Source organism: Aquarana catesbeiana, linkage group LG01 (assembly GCF_042186555.1).
Source record: "Aquarana catesbeiana isolate 2022-GZ linkage group LG01, ASM4218655v1, whole genome shotgun sequence".
In the NCBI taxonomy this organism is placed as follows: Eukaryota; Metazoa; Chordata; class Amphibia; order Anura; family Ranidae; genus Aquarana; species Aquarana catesbeiana.
This window is the reverse complement of record NC_133324.1, coordinates 288891782-288907981: the sequence shown is the minus strand read 5'-3', so window position 1 is coordinate 288907981 and position 16200 is coordinate 288891782. Positions and strand designations below refer to the sequence as shown.

General features: G+C 43.0%; 2 protein-coding genes across 3 annotated transcripts in view; one reads left to right on the top strand and one right to left on the bottom strand.

The window, feature by feature from the left end:
- The window catches only part of HNF1A (HNF1 homeobox A), a 55075-nt gene extending 53155 nt beyond the window's left edge, over positions 1-1920 (top strand). For both annotated transcript variants that reach the window (XM_073629280.1, XM_073629282.1), the window contains one exon: positions 214-1920. In XM_073629280.1, the coding sequence (XP_073485381.1) occupies positions 214-359 (146 nt within the window). In that variant the 3' untranslated portion in view covers positions 360-1920. The remainder of the gene's footprint in view (positions 1-213) is intronic.
- The window catches only part of LG01H12orf43 (linkage group 01 C12orf43 homolog), a 21893-nt gene continuing 6112 nt past the window's right edge, over positions 420-16200 (bottom strand). Inside the window, exons 4-6 of the mRNA XM_073629283.1 lie at positions 16040-16110; positions 9664-9754; positions 420-1189 (exon numbers count right to left, since the gene is read on the bottom strand). Coding sequence (XP_073485384.1) covers positions 817-1189; positions 9664-9754; positions 16040-16110 — 535 coding nt within the window. The 3' untranslated portion in view covers positions 420-816. The remainder of the gene's footprint in view (positions 1190-9663; positions 9755-16039; positions 16111-16200) is intronic.

The window sequence follows — 16200 nt, the reverse complement described above, 5'->3', positions numbered from 1 at the left end:
GGTACATTAATGGTGTATTGGTACATGGGGAGCTGTAATTTAGAAGAAAAAAAAGTGAACTTAGCCTTTAAGGTTGAGTGGCACAATGAAATTTGAGAGCTTGGAAAACTAAAGTACCCAATTTAACTCCAAAATGCATTTTGAAAAGTATCTGTAACTGCTGAAATGAAAGAAGACAAACGTGTTGATTTTGTGACCTTCTTTCCTGCACAGTATCCTCAGCCGGTTTGGTACACTACCAGAATTCCAGCACCCCCGACAGTCACAGCCACAGTCACGGCCACAGCCACCTTCTGTCCCCATCACACAGCACCATAGACAATTACATGTCCACGCAGATGACATCTTCCTCACAATGAAAAGACTTCAGCTCTGGCACAGATATACACTTGCAAACAGCATTCCTGGACTCCATATGATGTGGTCAGAGCTGAACAGCTTTATTCAAAGACAGAGTGGACATTATGAAGATTATCACCTTCAGATGAAGAGACTTGCACCAGTTAAGCCTGCAATGAACCATTTTGTGAAATGAGCACGTAGCCTGAAAGTACACAATGGCAGAACACTTCAGTAATAGATATAAACACTTTTTGTATATGTCAGTCACAGGGGAAGATACTGAACTATCTGTCAAGAAGACCGCAGTTCTGTTTTGATCTGCTGGACAGTTCATCACAATTATCCAAAGTTATCTTTTTTTTGTTGTAACCAATGGATTCATGCTGCTGACTTGTGTCCTGGTCTGATTCTAACTCTTTACCCTGCTTGTTTGTCCTTTTACAAACTGCTTTATTCCTATTCCTGACTTAAGTTCTAATAGTCTGGTTTAGTCTCATTAACAAACTGTTTGTTCTTCCTCTTCTTCTTTTTCTTCATTTTAAAGCCATTGGTTTCATGCTCCTGCCTTAAGTCCTGTGGGTTTGATTGACTTTCAGTGTCCATCTTGTTGTCTTTTCTAGATTCATGATCTTGCCTTGAACATTGATGGTCAATATCAGACCCTTCCTTCAGCCCCCTGTCCTTTGTCTTCTTCTTCTTCTTTTTGTGTTTCTTTGTAAGTTGATGATTACTGGGTGTGTCTGAACTCTGAACCGCAACTGGATATAGAGCACTATGTTTTAAAATGTCTAACCCTGACACAGCTGCTTCACGGCACCGACGTTCATTTTCCTCTTCGCTGTCCTCACTGCCAAACACAGAATGGGAAATATCGTGAAGCCCTTCAACTCTATAAAAATTCAGGTGAAATATACATAGAAAACATCATACTTCTAAGCAGGAATTGTGAGTGCTTAAAGCAAAATGAAAGCTGATGACTCCATCATTACTCCATCTTAAGTTAACAGTGGTCTATTTTGCACATTTACTGTCATGACATACACAAAGGTGCATATGACCAATTAAAACTAGCCTGGACGCAGGTGCGGAAATGCTAATCAAACTCTCAGAATTCTAGCTTGCGGTGTACCAGTACATGGACTACTGCCAGTTAAGCTGGTAACATCATGCATATTGGTAGGGGGACTTTTAAGAAAACTGAAGAGCTGTAGCTGTAAGCATTGCATACCAGGATAAAGTTCATTTCTACTGTGTGTCTGAAACAGTTCCACATTACTGGCTAAATCCACTAATGTACAGTACATTCTAGACTTTTGCCAAGCTCTTCCTTCAGTGAGTCTCATATTTTTCAGCTCACTAAAATTTCAGCGTAGGTGGAATTATCTACGGATTTTAAAGAATATTGGAAACAAAATTAAACATTCTCTCATTACAGAATGTTGTTCAGCATACAAATATACCCCACATAACTGAGAAAATAATCTGTAAATATATTACTATTTATATAGTGTTACATTGTATGCTGCACTTTATACTTCTACAGTATAACAACCGAACAATAAAGAGAATAACATTTTTGTTCAGTGATTATGTGTATAGAACCCCTCCAGGTAGCCATATTGCATTGCATGTACAGAAAATTACTGCGCTGCAGATTGAAAAGGAAAGGTAATTTTTAATAACATTCAATTACAATATGACTTGTGTCGCAATTGTATATGCTATATTATTTTTTTTTATTTGCTATTTTTTTCCCTACGAAAGTGGAGTTACCCTTTAACACTGGTATAGTGTAGCACAGAAAAAAAAACTTATACTAAAAGGACTATAAAAACAAGGTAGTGCTATGATTTCTGAGCCTTCTGAGAAAAATCAGTGGGGGTAAAAAAGTTGCCATTGTTGGCTTGTTTTTAAAGCGGTTGTAAACTGCTGCACGTTTTTTTTTTTCTTACCTGCAAGGCAAAGGCATAATGTGCTAGTATGCATCGCATACTAGCACGTTATGTGAAACTTACCTGAAAACGAAGCCTTCCAGTGATGCAATGTCATCACTGGAGGCCGCTTCCATCTCCACCCATCTTGCGGACTCCGGCTCTGTGACTGGCCGGAGCCGCAATGACGTCACTATGCACCCGGGAGCCGCCGGTCATGGCACAGGGCTGTGATGGAACAGCACAGGTGGCCGTTCCTTCAGAGCGCATATACCAGTGATGTCACTGGCTGCACGTACAGCACATATCTCCTAAACGGTGCATGTTTAGGAGATATTTACACTACCTATAGGTAAGCCTTATTATAGGCTTACCTATAGGTAAAATTTAAAGATGAAGGTTTTTTTTCCTCTTTAAAGGGTGCAGCCTCCAGAGCTGTCATCCTGATCCTGTCTGCATAATCAATTGAATTACTGACCTGGATTAGGCATCCAGTAAGTGTAGGAAATCAAGCTTTTCTGCTGCCATTGGCTACATGCTTATTCCGAGTCAGTGACATGCTAGATACTCAAGCCAAGATCAGGGCAAAAGACCCCCAAGATTGCACCCCAGCTTCGGCTTATAGTATGGCCTCATATAAGCCTATTGGGGTGGAGTGCATAGGTGTGGCCTAAACTGGAGAGTGTTTCTGCCAAAGGGAAGCAAACAGTGCAGAGGTAAATAAGCCCAGTTAGCGTAGGTGAGATAAAAAAAAAAAAAAAAAGGTGGGTTGTGGGTTAAGGAATTTATTATACATTTGTCACATAAAGCAAAAATACACTCACAACAATTGTGTCTGTAGCCAAACACTAGAAAAAAAACGTTTTTTTCTGTATCACCTGCTAGATGAAAAGGTATTTTCCACTATCTGGCCTGCCTAGGACTAGCACAGTGTTTAAAATCTCTTTTTGTGCAAGTTCTATAGGCGCCTGGCTAAGAGAAAGAGTAGGCCATCGGAAATAATTGTGATTAACCTCTTAACTGAGATTTTTAAGACAATTTAAAGAAGGAAATTTGGTATTATAGTTTAAAATAAGTGTTTGTTTTTCATATTAAATAAAATGAAGTTGGTTATGATAAAAAACGATTGACAATGTAAACATAGTATTCCAAAATTGCATCCATTACATGAAAATGTACAAAGGTTTATAGTCCTGAAGTGGTATTCCCCAACTATTTGCTGTTCCACCATCAATGTACAAGTGCAGATGGTCGTTTAGTGGATTGGGACATCCAACGCGTGTCAAAATGTATAAGCAAAAGCAAAATCTTCTTCAGGGATTAATACCACTTCTGAAATATAGAATAATTGCGTTTTAAAATCAATATTTGTGAATTCCATATATAGCGCATATATTTGGTTGCATTGCATATACACTTACATTCTTTAAACATTCTTGGTAAGAGCACTCCTAAAAAGGGGGAACCAACAATTTGTCTGTGTTACTTTCCCTTCATGAGATACAAGGACTGCTGGATCATATCCAAAGGTGTGACGCCAAAAAAGGGGAGGTATTTAGGCTGTGAAAGAGAAGAGAGGAGGAAATAAATTCACTAGGTGATAATGGTACATATCCACCCAGTAGAAGACTTGATCCATTGGGGTGATAATTATCCAGATGGAATTAGCCAGGGGTATTCTATTAGACAGAACTAGGGCAACGCATCAACAAACATATGCATAGTATGCATAGTATGCGAATTGGCAATCTATATTTGCCTTTGGGCCGACATGTGGCCAAGAAGCATAAATATAGAATGCCCAATGTCAAATTTACAGTATTGGACCGAGTCCACATTCCACCTAGAGGAGGTGATTGGAATAAGACCCTGCTCCAGCGCAAAATGTGCTGGATCAGGTATCTTAAGGCAACAACCCCTCCAGGTCTAAATGAGGTTGAAAGCTTTAGACCTTTCCTTGAGGCCTTTAATTTGGGTAAAACAGATTTGTTCATTCTAGACAAATCCTTAGAAACTGATAAATTTGGTAAGGGAAACGTGAAATTCAATCTCCTTTCTTAAAAGTCCCCTTTGATCTACAAACTAGGATAAACTTGGATAGGTAGCTAATAACATACTACTGGACAGGAACTCCCCCATATACATCCCTGCAGTGGATGCTTTGCATTTTGGATGTTTATGGTGTAGATTTAGATGCCACACCTTTGTGTTTTTTGATATGCATTCTAACCTATTTGAATATATATTGTTTACTATATATTGTTTATTATGTGTTGTTTCAACATTCTTTGTAATGGTGGAAGCACTGCTATGCATAGGGACCTCTCTGTCTGTGTGCTCTCGTGTATATACCTGGCACAGAAAGACCTCTGTATTCCTATTAGGGGCGTTTTCTCTCACTAAATGTATTTGGTCCAATGGAAATTTTTTCCATCCCAATCACTGGAGATACTCTGTGTCAGTGGCGTTTTTTTGTCCCCAATATGGCCGCCACTCCAGATAGTGTCATCACGGAGACCGGATATGACGCGGCAACGCAAGACATCAGCACAACGCACATGCGCGATATAGAGGGACACCGGGGATCACAGCTGGTGCCATTCTCTCCTCCACATCCCCTTATGTGGACAAATATTTCAGCCGAGCCGTGCTACACAGAAGGGCAGCAGGAGGCCAGACATCAATGAGGAACTTGTTTACGGTTGGACAGCTCGGATGTGGGAGACCTATAGGTGGCTTGCTAGTAAGTATTCCCCTTGTTCATATGTTAACTCCGCCGGGCTGTCTAATAGAATACCCCTGGCTGATTCCATCGAGATAATTATCACCTTAATGGATCAAGTCTTCTACTGGGTGGATATGTACCATTATCACCTAGTGGATATATTTCCTCCTCTCTTCTCTTTCACAGCCTAAATACCTCCCCTTTTTTGGTGTCACACCTTTGGATATGATCCAGCGATCCTTGTATATCACGTAGGGCAAGTAACACAGACAAATTGTTGGTTCCCTCTTTTTAGAAGTGCTCTTACCAAGAATGTTTAAAGAATGTAAGTATATATGCAATGCACCCAAATATATGTGCTATGTATGGAATTCACAAATATTGATTTTAAAACGCAATTATTCCATATTTCAGAAGTGGTATTAACCCCTGAAGAAGATTTTGCTTTTGCTTATACATTTTGAAACACGTTGGAGGTCCCAATCTACTAAACAACCATTGGCACTTGTACATAGATGGTGGAACAGCAAGTAGTTGGGGGAATACCACTTCAGGACTATTAATCTTTGTACATTATCATGTAATGGATACAATTTTGTAATACTATGTTTACATTGTCGACAGTTTTTTTATCATTACCAACTTAATTTTATTCAACATGAAAAATAAATGCTTAATTTTAAACCATAATACCAAATTTCCTTCTTCAAATTGCCTTAAAAATCCCAGGTAAGAGGTTAGGCACAATTAGTATTTCAAAGGGATGATGGCAATTACACAGAAAGCTACATGAGCCTTTATTTATTGGCCATCGGAAATAATGGCAGCCTGCTTGGCACATGGGAATTTGAAAACTGCCCATTATTCCCAGCTCAGCACATGCACAGGATTGTTATGGGATCTATGAGTACTGGAGATGAAAAACACTGTGCAATGGATATTACCTTTTATTAGGATGGAGGTACCTAGCTGTATTTAGGTTTTAGCCACAGAGGCCAGGGGTGAATCTATTTTTTTACGATAGTGAAATTATCCTTTAACCTCTTTCCACCTGTGCTATAGCCGAAAGATGGCTACAGCGCGGGCTCACATTGCTAGGAGGGCGTCTATGGACGTCCTCCCGTGATCGCACTGCCCGCGCTCCCCCCTCTGTGGCGCACATCGGCAGGGATCGGTGATTACTGTGTCCTTAGGAAACAACTCATCACAGATTGGGGTAAAGAGCCAATCACAGCGGCTCTTTATCATGTGACCAGCTGTGTCCAACCACAGCTGATCACAGTGTAAATAGGATTTGCCAGTTATCAGTAATCCTCTCCTCACGCTGACAACGCGTGAGGAGAGGAGAGCCGATAATCGGCAAATCCACACAGAGGTTATCTACACTGATAATCAGGGCACTGATTATCAGTGCAGTCCCAACAGTGCCCACAAATGCTGCCAATCTGTACCCATCAGTGCTGCCAATCAGTGCCCACCAGTGCTGCCTGTCAGTGCAGCCTCATCAGTGCCCATCAGTGTGCTGAGAAAAATTACTTATTTAGAAAATTTTATAACAGAAACTAAGAAAATCTTTTTTTTTTTTCAAAATTTTCTGTCTTTTTTCGTTTGTTTAGCATAAAATAAAAAACACAGTGGTGATTAAATACCACCAAAAGAAAGCTCTATCTGTCTCAAAAACAATGCTGTGACAGCATTGAAAGCTTAAAATTGGCCTGGGCAAGAAGTGGGTGAAAGTGCACAGTAGGCAAGTGGATAAAACAGACTGATACCAAATGTGAATCTCAAGATATGTTAATAGTCGTGCTTGGATGGGTAATTGACCTCTTAAGCCCCGGACCATTTTGCTGCCCAAAGACCAGAGCACTTTTTGCGATTTGGCACTGCGTCGCTTTAACTGACAATTGTGCGTCGTGCGACGTGGCTCCCAAACAAAATTGACGTCTTTTTTCCCCACAAATAAAGCTTTCTTTTGGTGGTATTTGATCACCTCTGCGGTTTTTATTTGTTGCGCTATAAACAAAAAAAGACCGACAATTTTGAAAAAAAAAACGCATTATTTTTTACTTTTTTCTATAATAAAAGATATTAAAAAAAACTGTTTTTTCCCTCAGTTTAGGCTGATATGTATTCTTCTACATATTTTTGGTAAAAAAAACCCCAAAAAACGCAATAAGCGTTTATTGATTGGTTTGCGCCAAAGTTATAGCATCTACAAAATAGGGGATAGTTTTATTAATAATTTTTTTTCACTAGTAATGGCGACAATCAGCGATTTTTATCGTGACTGCGACATTATGGCGGACAGATCAGACACTTTTGGTGCGATTTTGGCACCATTCACATTTATACAGCGATCAGTGCAATTAAAAATGCATTGATTACTGTGTAAATGTGACTGGCAGTGAAGGGGTTAACCACTAGGGGGCGGTGAAGGGGTTAAGTGTGTCCTAGGGAGTGATTCTAACTGTGGGGGGGCGTGGCTATGTGTGACACAACACTGATCACCACTCCCGATTACAGGGAGCAGTGATCAGTGTCCTGTCACAGGGAAATGCTTGTTTACAATAGCATTTCCCCGTTCTTTCTCTCCGTGAGACGATCGCGGGTACCCCCGCGGACATTGAGTCCGCGGGACCCGCGATCACACTCACGGAGGTCGCAGTGAGCGTGCGTGACCGGAAACCGCTTCTTAAAGGGCAATGTACCGGTACGTTAATCTACCTGTACGTGCCCTTCTGCCGATGTATATCGGTGCGAGCCGGTCGGCAAGCAGTTAAAATGAATAAAAACGAATGAAGATGAATATCTCTGCTGCCCTTTTAGAAAAACAAGCTTCTTTTTTGTCCCTCTCCAATTACGTTGCACTTTTTTTTATTATTTTTTATTTTAGAGAGACTTACTCTCACTTCCTGTTGTGTTCCCACAACAGGAAGTGAACTGAAATCTTCTAAATGCGACACAGATATCAATAAAGGAAAAAAAAATAAACCTCAAAACAGCTTTAGCTATTCCCCACTTAAGTCCAACTACAGTGGAACCTTGGATTACAAGCATAATCCGTTCCAGGAGAATGCTTGTAATCCAAAGCACTCGCATATCAAAGCGAGTTTCCCCATAGAAGTCAATGGAAACAAAGATAATTCGTTCCTCATTGATTTCTATTGCATGCAATACCGCATGTGGCCAGAGGTGGGGGGGGCGCGGGAGAGACTCAGAAATACTCGGAGACCACTCGAACGGACTCGGAAACCCTCGGAAACAGAGTATTTCTGTGCATTTCCAAACAGCTCCGAGTGTCACCGGCGCCCCCGCACCTCTGGCCAAATGCGGTACTGCACCCCGCAGAGGCTTGAATCCTGCTTGTTTTGCGAGACAACACTCAAAAACCGAGTCAGAAGTTAAAAAAAATAATAGCTCATATTGCGAAACGCTCGTTAACTGCGTTACTCGCAATCCGAGGTTCCACTGTAATTTGAAAACCTTTTTTTCTTTAGCCTTGGTCCACACTTATGCGATGCGTCCATGCGATCTGCTGCATGTGTCAATGTTATCTTAAAATGATTGTAAACGGTCACCTTTTAAAACAAACCATTCAGTTTAAAATAGAAATTAAAGGCAAAACATTTTTGTATAGTAAAAAAAAAAATATATAAATACAATTTTCCCCCTTTTTTTAATATAAATTTAAATATAAACATTCCCTCTGTTCTCAGCTGCATAAGAGCTGGGGGGAGTAGAAGCAGCAGCAGTTTGAGCTTCTCAATGAGTGGCTTTGCTGCAGGGGCATGTCAAGACAAATCTGATCATTGGAGGAGAGCACACCGAGTTCCCACCATAGCTATAGAACTGACCACGGTGTGCTCTCCTGCCTAGTGTGGTCATTTTTTTAATAGGAAAGCAGAGGGACTGGCAGGAACACCAGGGATTTCACACAAAGGAAGCAATACAGAGAGAACAGGATACTTTCTCATACAAGTACATGAGACAGCAGGCACATATCAGGAATATGAAGTGTTGGGGTAACAAATACTTTAAGGACGTGCCGAAACAGATTGCAAAACGCAGTGCGATTGCCAGGATCTCATTGCATGGGGAGGGGGGGGGGAGTGGTCTTGCACAATTTTGGTGCGAATGCGATATCAGCCATACAATGACTGAAATCGCACCGCACAGACATCACATGTGATGTGCACAGGAATGCAATGTAATTTCTGTGCCAATCACATGTGGTGTCTACATCGGACAAGTGTAAACCCAGGCTAAGACTTGGTAAAATACTTGTAACATGGGACTAACTTCAGCTTGAGTACTTTTTTATTTAATGCCTGATTATTACATCATTCTTATCTAAAACACATTAAAAGTTTAAAACAATATGTGTTCTGTAATATGGAGAACCAAGGATTTATTGTCAAAATGTTCTTATTTATCAGGTATTGAGTATATTATTTTTATACCAGGAGACACAAACTAATACTTTTTTTTTTATAATAAAGAGCTTTAAAATGAGGTAGTTGATAAAAAACAAAAGTTGCTTTGGCCATATTGTTGTGGAGCCACATAATTTAATCTATACATTTGGCAGCTATCACATTTTATAACTTATACAGATAATCTACGTAAATAATTTTGGTTCATGCAGGGAAAACCTTGCCACCTCACCTGCTAGAATGTGCTGCCCTGCGCTTTGGAAGGGTAGAAGGTGCCACAGTGCCAGGATCCCCGGGAATGGACGTGCTTAATAACCGAAAACCTTTCAACAACAGAAAAGTGAGAGAGTGTAACTTGACCTAAATCGCCAAGTACAAAATACATTAAAAACGAGAACAGGTATATTTAAAAAGGCAGCAGAGTGACAAAAAAATCAAATAACCTTTACGTTATAAACTATCCATAAAGCTGAATTCACAAAGCTTTCACACCAGGATAAGAATCCTAAAGCGGTTACAAAGGCTGCAGGCTTTCCTAACCTTTATGCATTCTCTGCATTAAAGTAAAAAACCTTTGGTATGCAGCCACCGCACCCCCCCCTTACCTGAGCCTGATCTCGATCCAGCAATGTGCACGAGAGCAGAGGCTCTCTCCCGCCTCATTGGCTCAGGTATAGCAGCGGAAGCCATTGCTATCACCTCACAGCCAGTGAGGAGGAAGAGGGGGCGGGGTTGAGCCGTACTCTGTGTGTTTTATAACACACAGAGCCGGTTGCAGTGCAAGCATGCACAAATGCCCCCATCAGGGAACCCGAGAAGAGGAGGATCAGAGGATGCTCTGTGCAAACCCACTGCACAGAGCAGGTACGTATAACAGGTTATTTTTACAGAAAAAAAAGCAAATGTTGATGCTTTTTACAACTAAAACAAATATCTTTATACTGTGGGTAAACTGGGCCTATAGTGATAAAAGCAAAAATACAACATAGCAAACGGGCAACTACAAAAATACATTATAGGCAACTCCACTTTTTCTCTCTCTATCGAATGTATAAAGTATACTGCAGAAAAATAAAAGCAGATGCCCCTTTTTAAGTTGTGATTTAAAGGATAAGTTCACCTTTGGGAACATGTTACATGTTCCACCCGTTTTTAGGGTGTAACATGTTCCCAACGCTGCAGCCGCTGTGCAATTTCACTCCCCTCCCGTGACTCCCCTCCCATACTAGCTTGCACTTTTTGAAATCAGCATGGCCGTGTGGGTGGAGCTCTGTGTGTGTGAATGAACTACAAGCTCCAACAGCCAACATCCTTTGCGCACCGCCCCAAAGACGCTGCTTGCAGGACTTTTTTTTTCGATACTGCAAGCGTACCACCCCAGTGTGAAAGCACTTGGGGAGGCTTGAGAGGCACTTTTCATGCTCTTTTTTTAGAGCTAAGACGCCTGAAAAGCACCTTCAGTGTGAAAGGGGTCTAAACCTTTTTCCTGACACTTGTTTTTTTTTTTTTTTTTTTTCACAAGAAATTTTCTGACACTTGTTGCTTACAAGTTAAAATCAGTATTTTTTGCTAGAAAGTAGATTACTTAGAACCCCAAACATTATATATATATATATATATATATATATATATATATATATATATAAAATAAAATATATAATATATAGATATATATAAAATAGATAGATAGATTATATATATATATATATATATATATTAGCAGAGACCCTAGAGAATAAAATGGCGGTTGTAGCAATACTTTATGTCACACGGTATTTGCGCAGCGGTCTTTCAAACGCAATTCTTTGGGAAAAAATACACATTTTAAAAAGGGGTTGTAAACCCTTGAGGTCTTTTACCTTATTGCATTCTATGCATTAAGGCGAAAAACCTCCTGTGATGCAGCTGCCCCCCAGAGCTCCCCCTTGTACTTACCTGAACCTGGTCTTTCCAGCCACAGGGACGAGCATACCAGCTTCAGCCAGTGTCTCTGGCCCTGATTGGACAGATTGATAGCAGCGCAGCCATTGGCTCCTGCTGCTGTCAATCAAGTCTAATGACGTGGGAGCCGGGGGGCGGGGCCGAGTCCTGCTGTCTGTGTCAATACACGAAGCAGCAGGACACAGAAGCGTACCCGCACAGGTGCCCCGAGGGAGAGCGGCTCTTCAACGGGGCATTCGAGAAGTGGAGGAGCCAGGAGCGCCGCTGAGGGACCCTAGAAGAGGAGGATCGGGGCCACTCTGTGCAAAACCAACTGCACAGAAAAGGTAAGTATGACATGTTTGGGTTTTTTTCAGTTTTTTTTTTTTTTTTTTTTTTTTAATGAACCTTTAGTTATCCTTTAATTTAAAAAAAATGAAACAGTAAAGTTAGCCCAATTTTTTTTGTGTAATGTGAAAGATGATGTTACGCCGGGAGAATCGTGATCTTTATTCTCAGCAAAAAAAACGTGATTTTCATTTTGGCCAGAATTGTGCAGCTCTAATGTGCGCCTGATTAACAGAGGGAATACAGCAGTTTTTCATATAGTTACATAGTAGGTGAGGTTGAAAAAAGACACAAGTCCATCAAGTTTAATCTATGTGTGTGATTATAAGTCAGTATTACATTGTATAATATCTAATCTTATCTAATAGCGTTTTATAACTATCGATGCCCCCCGCTGAAACCATCGCCTGTGGAAGGGTATTCCACATACTTGCCACTCTTACAGTAAAGAACCCTAGATGCAGTTTAGAAAACTGCGGTAGATCCCGGCCAGGTGTGACCCTGTCATACGGGATGTGACCTGTCAGCAGACAGGACACATCCCTCTCTCTGCCCATGCAGTGATTACACCACACAAGCAGAGACTGCAAAGGGTTAACAAGCTTCTTCTCCCTCCTCTCTGGGCCAAGCAGGAGCAAAGAGAGCTGTGAGATCAGAGCTTGCAACTCAGGTCAGGTCACCTTGAGGCTAGGTGACAGATGCACACCGTTGGGATCAGGAGTGCACCGCAAGGTAGTGGACCCTACGGCTGACTGCTGCGGACGGGAGTCAGGGTGGTAAGGAAGGCAGGGCTGCTGGAACACAAGCACAGATCCCACCGGGGTTAGAGCGTAAGATTCCCTGGGGGCGGAGTCTAAGAGCCAGCAGGTGTTCACCAGAGCCTCTAGTGGTGAGGATGGACTGGGCTGCAACTGTCTCCAGGTCGCGACCCCCAGGGTTCCCCAGCTCACACCCACAGTAGGCAACAGGAGGATAGGGATAGTAAGGGAATAAGCAAAGGTCGGGGCCACAAGCACACAAGGACAACAGAGTTCACGCCAAGGTTCAGGGTCACAGGCAAACAGGGATAGTAGGGGACACGCCAAAGGTCAGGGTCACGAGCAGACAGGAATAGTCGAGAACAGGCCAAAGTCGGTAACTGGAATCAGACGTAGGAAACACAGCATGTACACACGAAAGCGAACACACAATGGTTGATCAGCACTGCTGGCTTGCAGTGCACAGGTTAATATAGGGTTCCCTGATAGGGCCTGGGGTGGGGCCATGCTTAGAGGAGAGGTTATAAAACCAGCCAGGTGTGAGTGGCTGGCCTCTTAGTCTAAACACATGAGGAGAAGGTAAGCTGACAGAGAAAGATTACTGCATAACCATGACAGTACCCCCCCCTCTTATGAGGCCTCCCCCTCCCCCACCTGGGCCCTGGCTTAAAGGGAAACTCCAGATGAAACCTCCTCAACAGACGAGGCGCAAAGATCTCAGATGCAGTGATCCAAGACCTCTCCTCAGGACCAAACCCTTCCCAATGTACGATGTACTGAAGAATGCCTCTACGGCGACGGGAATCCAGAACTTGACTAACCTCGTACTTAAGATTATCCTCAGAGACCAAAACCGAGGTAGGGAGAGGACAAGAGGACTTATTGAGGGCTAAAGGCTTCTTAGGAATGGGTAAAGGCGTAAGGGTCAGAAATCTGAGCAGGGTCCCCCAGACCCTTAAAGATGAGCTGGACATCCAGCACAGGATCATCAGACTGGGCAGAAGTCAGTGGATCCCTGAGAATAGGTTGGTTAGAAAGTGATGTGTCACAGAAGTCAAGCTGGATAGCTTCACTGTGCATAGGCTGAACTGGTGCAGAGGCCAACTGAACAGCATTGCCAGGTTCAGCGACCGCCAGAATCGCATCACAGGGCATAGCGACTGTGGAACAGATAGACGAGTCAGCCTGGGTGTGCGTCCAAGGGGATCCAGAAACAGGCCAAGGCAAATGACCATGCAAACTGGAGTGAAGGATCGGCTCAAGTTCACAGGTGTGCTCCTCATCCAGAGTGCCACATGACCCAGAGAGTGCCTCAGCCTGACTATTGCAGGAGACATTCCAGAAATCGCTATATGCAGCGGAAAGAGCAGAAGATACTGGGATAGTGGCAACAGGAAGTTTCTCTTTTGGGGTAACCTTGAGTAGGCAGGAAGAGGAACAGGAGGAACCCCAAGCCAGGATCCGTCCGGCAGTCCTGTCAATGTGTGGAGAATGGAACCGTAACCAAGGAAGACCTAATATGATAGGAGATGAAGCCTTAGGTAAGACAAGGAAGGATATCCACTCCTGGTGGAGTGTCCCTACCGACATCTTAACAGGAAGGGTCTGGAAACGGATAGGACCCCCTGGGAGAACAGTGCCATCAATCGCCAAGACCACCAATGGCGTTGAAAGGGGCAAAATGGTCTCATGGAAGATGCAGTTTCCCAATCCATGAAATTGCCAGCTGCTCCGGAATCCAGATGCCGAGACTGAATGAGAGGAAGCACCGACATAAAGGAACACAGAAAGAAGAAGACGAGAAGGTGAAGGTGATATTTCAGGGTCTTATACTCCACCTTCCAGATGTATTAGCCCCGATCTTTTTTCCAGACGAAGAGAACAAGTGTCACAAAAATTACCTTTGGCCCCACAATAGAGGCACAGGCCCAGAGTTCATTCTCCTAGTGCGTTCTTCAGGAGAAGACAACCCCCTGCAAGCCTTGGAGTCCCCAGAGAAACGGAGCTGGCAGTTGTAATGAATGTGTGGCTGCGACTGGTGCGATAGGTGCAGCAGCAGATAGCGGTTGAGGTTGTTGAACAGGGGGTCTTAATGAGGCCTGAACCTGTTCAAAACGGGATGCCAAATCCTGAAGGAATCGCATCACTTGGGTCTGATGCGATTCCTGGGTCTCAAGTCTGCGAACTAAGCCATTGATCATCTGCGGGTAGCGGCACATCAGCCGGGTCCATGGCTGATCAAACTGTCAGGTCACCTTGAGGCTAGGTGACCGATGCACACCGTTGGGATCAGGAGTGCACCGCAAGGTAGTGGACCCTATGGCTGACTGCTGCGGATGGGAGCCAGGGTGGTAAGGAAGGCAGGGCCGCTGGAACACCAGCACGGACCCCACCGGGGTTAGAGCGTAAGATTCCCTGGGGGGCGGAGTCTAAGAGCCAGCAGGTGTTCACCAGAGCCTCTAGTGGTGAGGATGGACTGGGCTGCAACTATCTCCAGGTCGCGACCCCCAGGGTTCCCCAGCTCACACCCACAGTAGGCAACAGGAGGATAGGGATAGTAAGGGAATAAGCCAAGGTCGGGGCCACAAGCAGACAAGGACAACAGAGTTCACGCCAAGGTTCAGGGTCACAGGCAAACAGAGATAGTCGGGGACACGCCAAAGGTCAAGCTCACGAGCAGACAGGAAAAGTCAAGAACAGGCCAAAGACGGTAACTGGAATCAGATGTAGGAAACACACAATGGTTGATCAGCACTGCTGGCTTGCAGTGCACAGGTTAATATAGGGTTCCCTGATAGGGCCTGGGGTGGGGCCATGCTTAAAGGAGAGGTTATAAAACCAGCCAGGTGTGAGTGGATGGCTTCTTAGTCTGAACACATGAGGAGAAGGTAAGCTGACAGAGAAAGATTACTGCATAACCATCCGGTCTATGTCCTTTGTGCTGCCTGTCACAACCACAGAACAGATCGCTCCTAATTAACAAAGAAGCTTGCACTCCTTTGTTAATCAGTAGCAGCATATGCTTCATGTTAAACATTTAGAAGAATTGTGCAAGCTTATTCTCCCTGTGACTCCACTAGGGTGACTTACTCTATCTATCCCAGTGGTCACTGTCATTAAAGCCTGGCACTAACTGGAATGTTTATTCTTGAAAAAGGATAATGCAATCGATTCCCTTGTAAATAGTTTGAACTACCAGTCTATATTGACATTAAAGTGGAACTTATGGATGCATAGAGCAGTGGCTCGGAAGCGAGCATGTAGCGGTGCCCCCAGGGAAAGCAGATTTCTCTGGGGGCACTGCTCGAGGGGGCAGGTAAGTATGACATGTTTGCTATTTTAAAAAAAATGAAGCTTTAGTATTACTTTAAGACAGAAAGAGTTGTCACCAGATCAGGAATCCAAGGGAAAGCTACTGGGGACATCTGTTTCAATCCTTTTTCCCCTCTTGTGTCTTTAGGTTATGAAGTAAGCAGAAATTACCCCAATGGGACCGAGATAGCAATAAAAAGTGTTTTGATCATTCTCTTCTCTACACAAAGTGAAAAAAAAATGTTGGTCCTTACATATACTTTAACTTACCTTCTTCCTCTGGTTCAGTTTCTTCTTTAGGCTCTTGTAGACTGCTGCTTCCTGGAATTTCTTTAATGCAACTGAAATTCACAAGAAAAGATTATAAACATAAAGGGCATATGGTGAGGTGGCCTATGTCAGAATATCAAAAGTGCTCCTCACTCTTATAA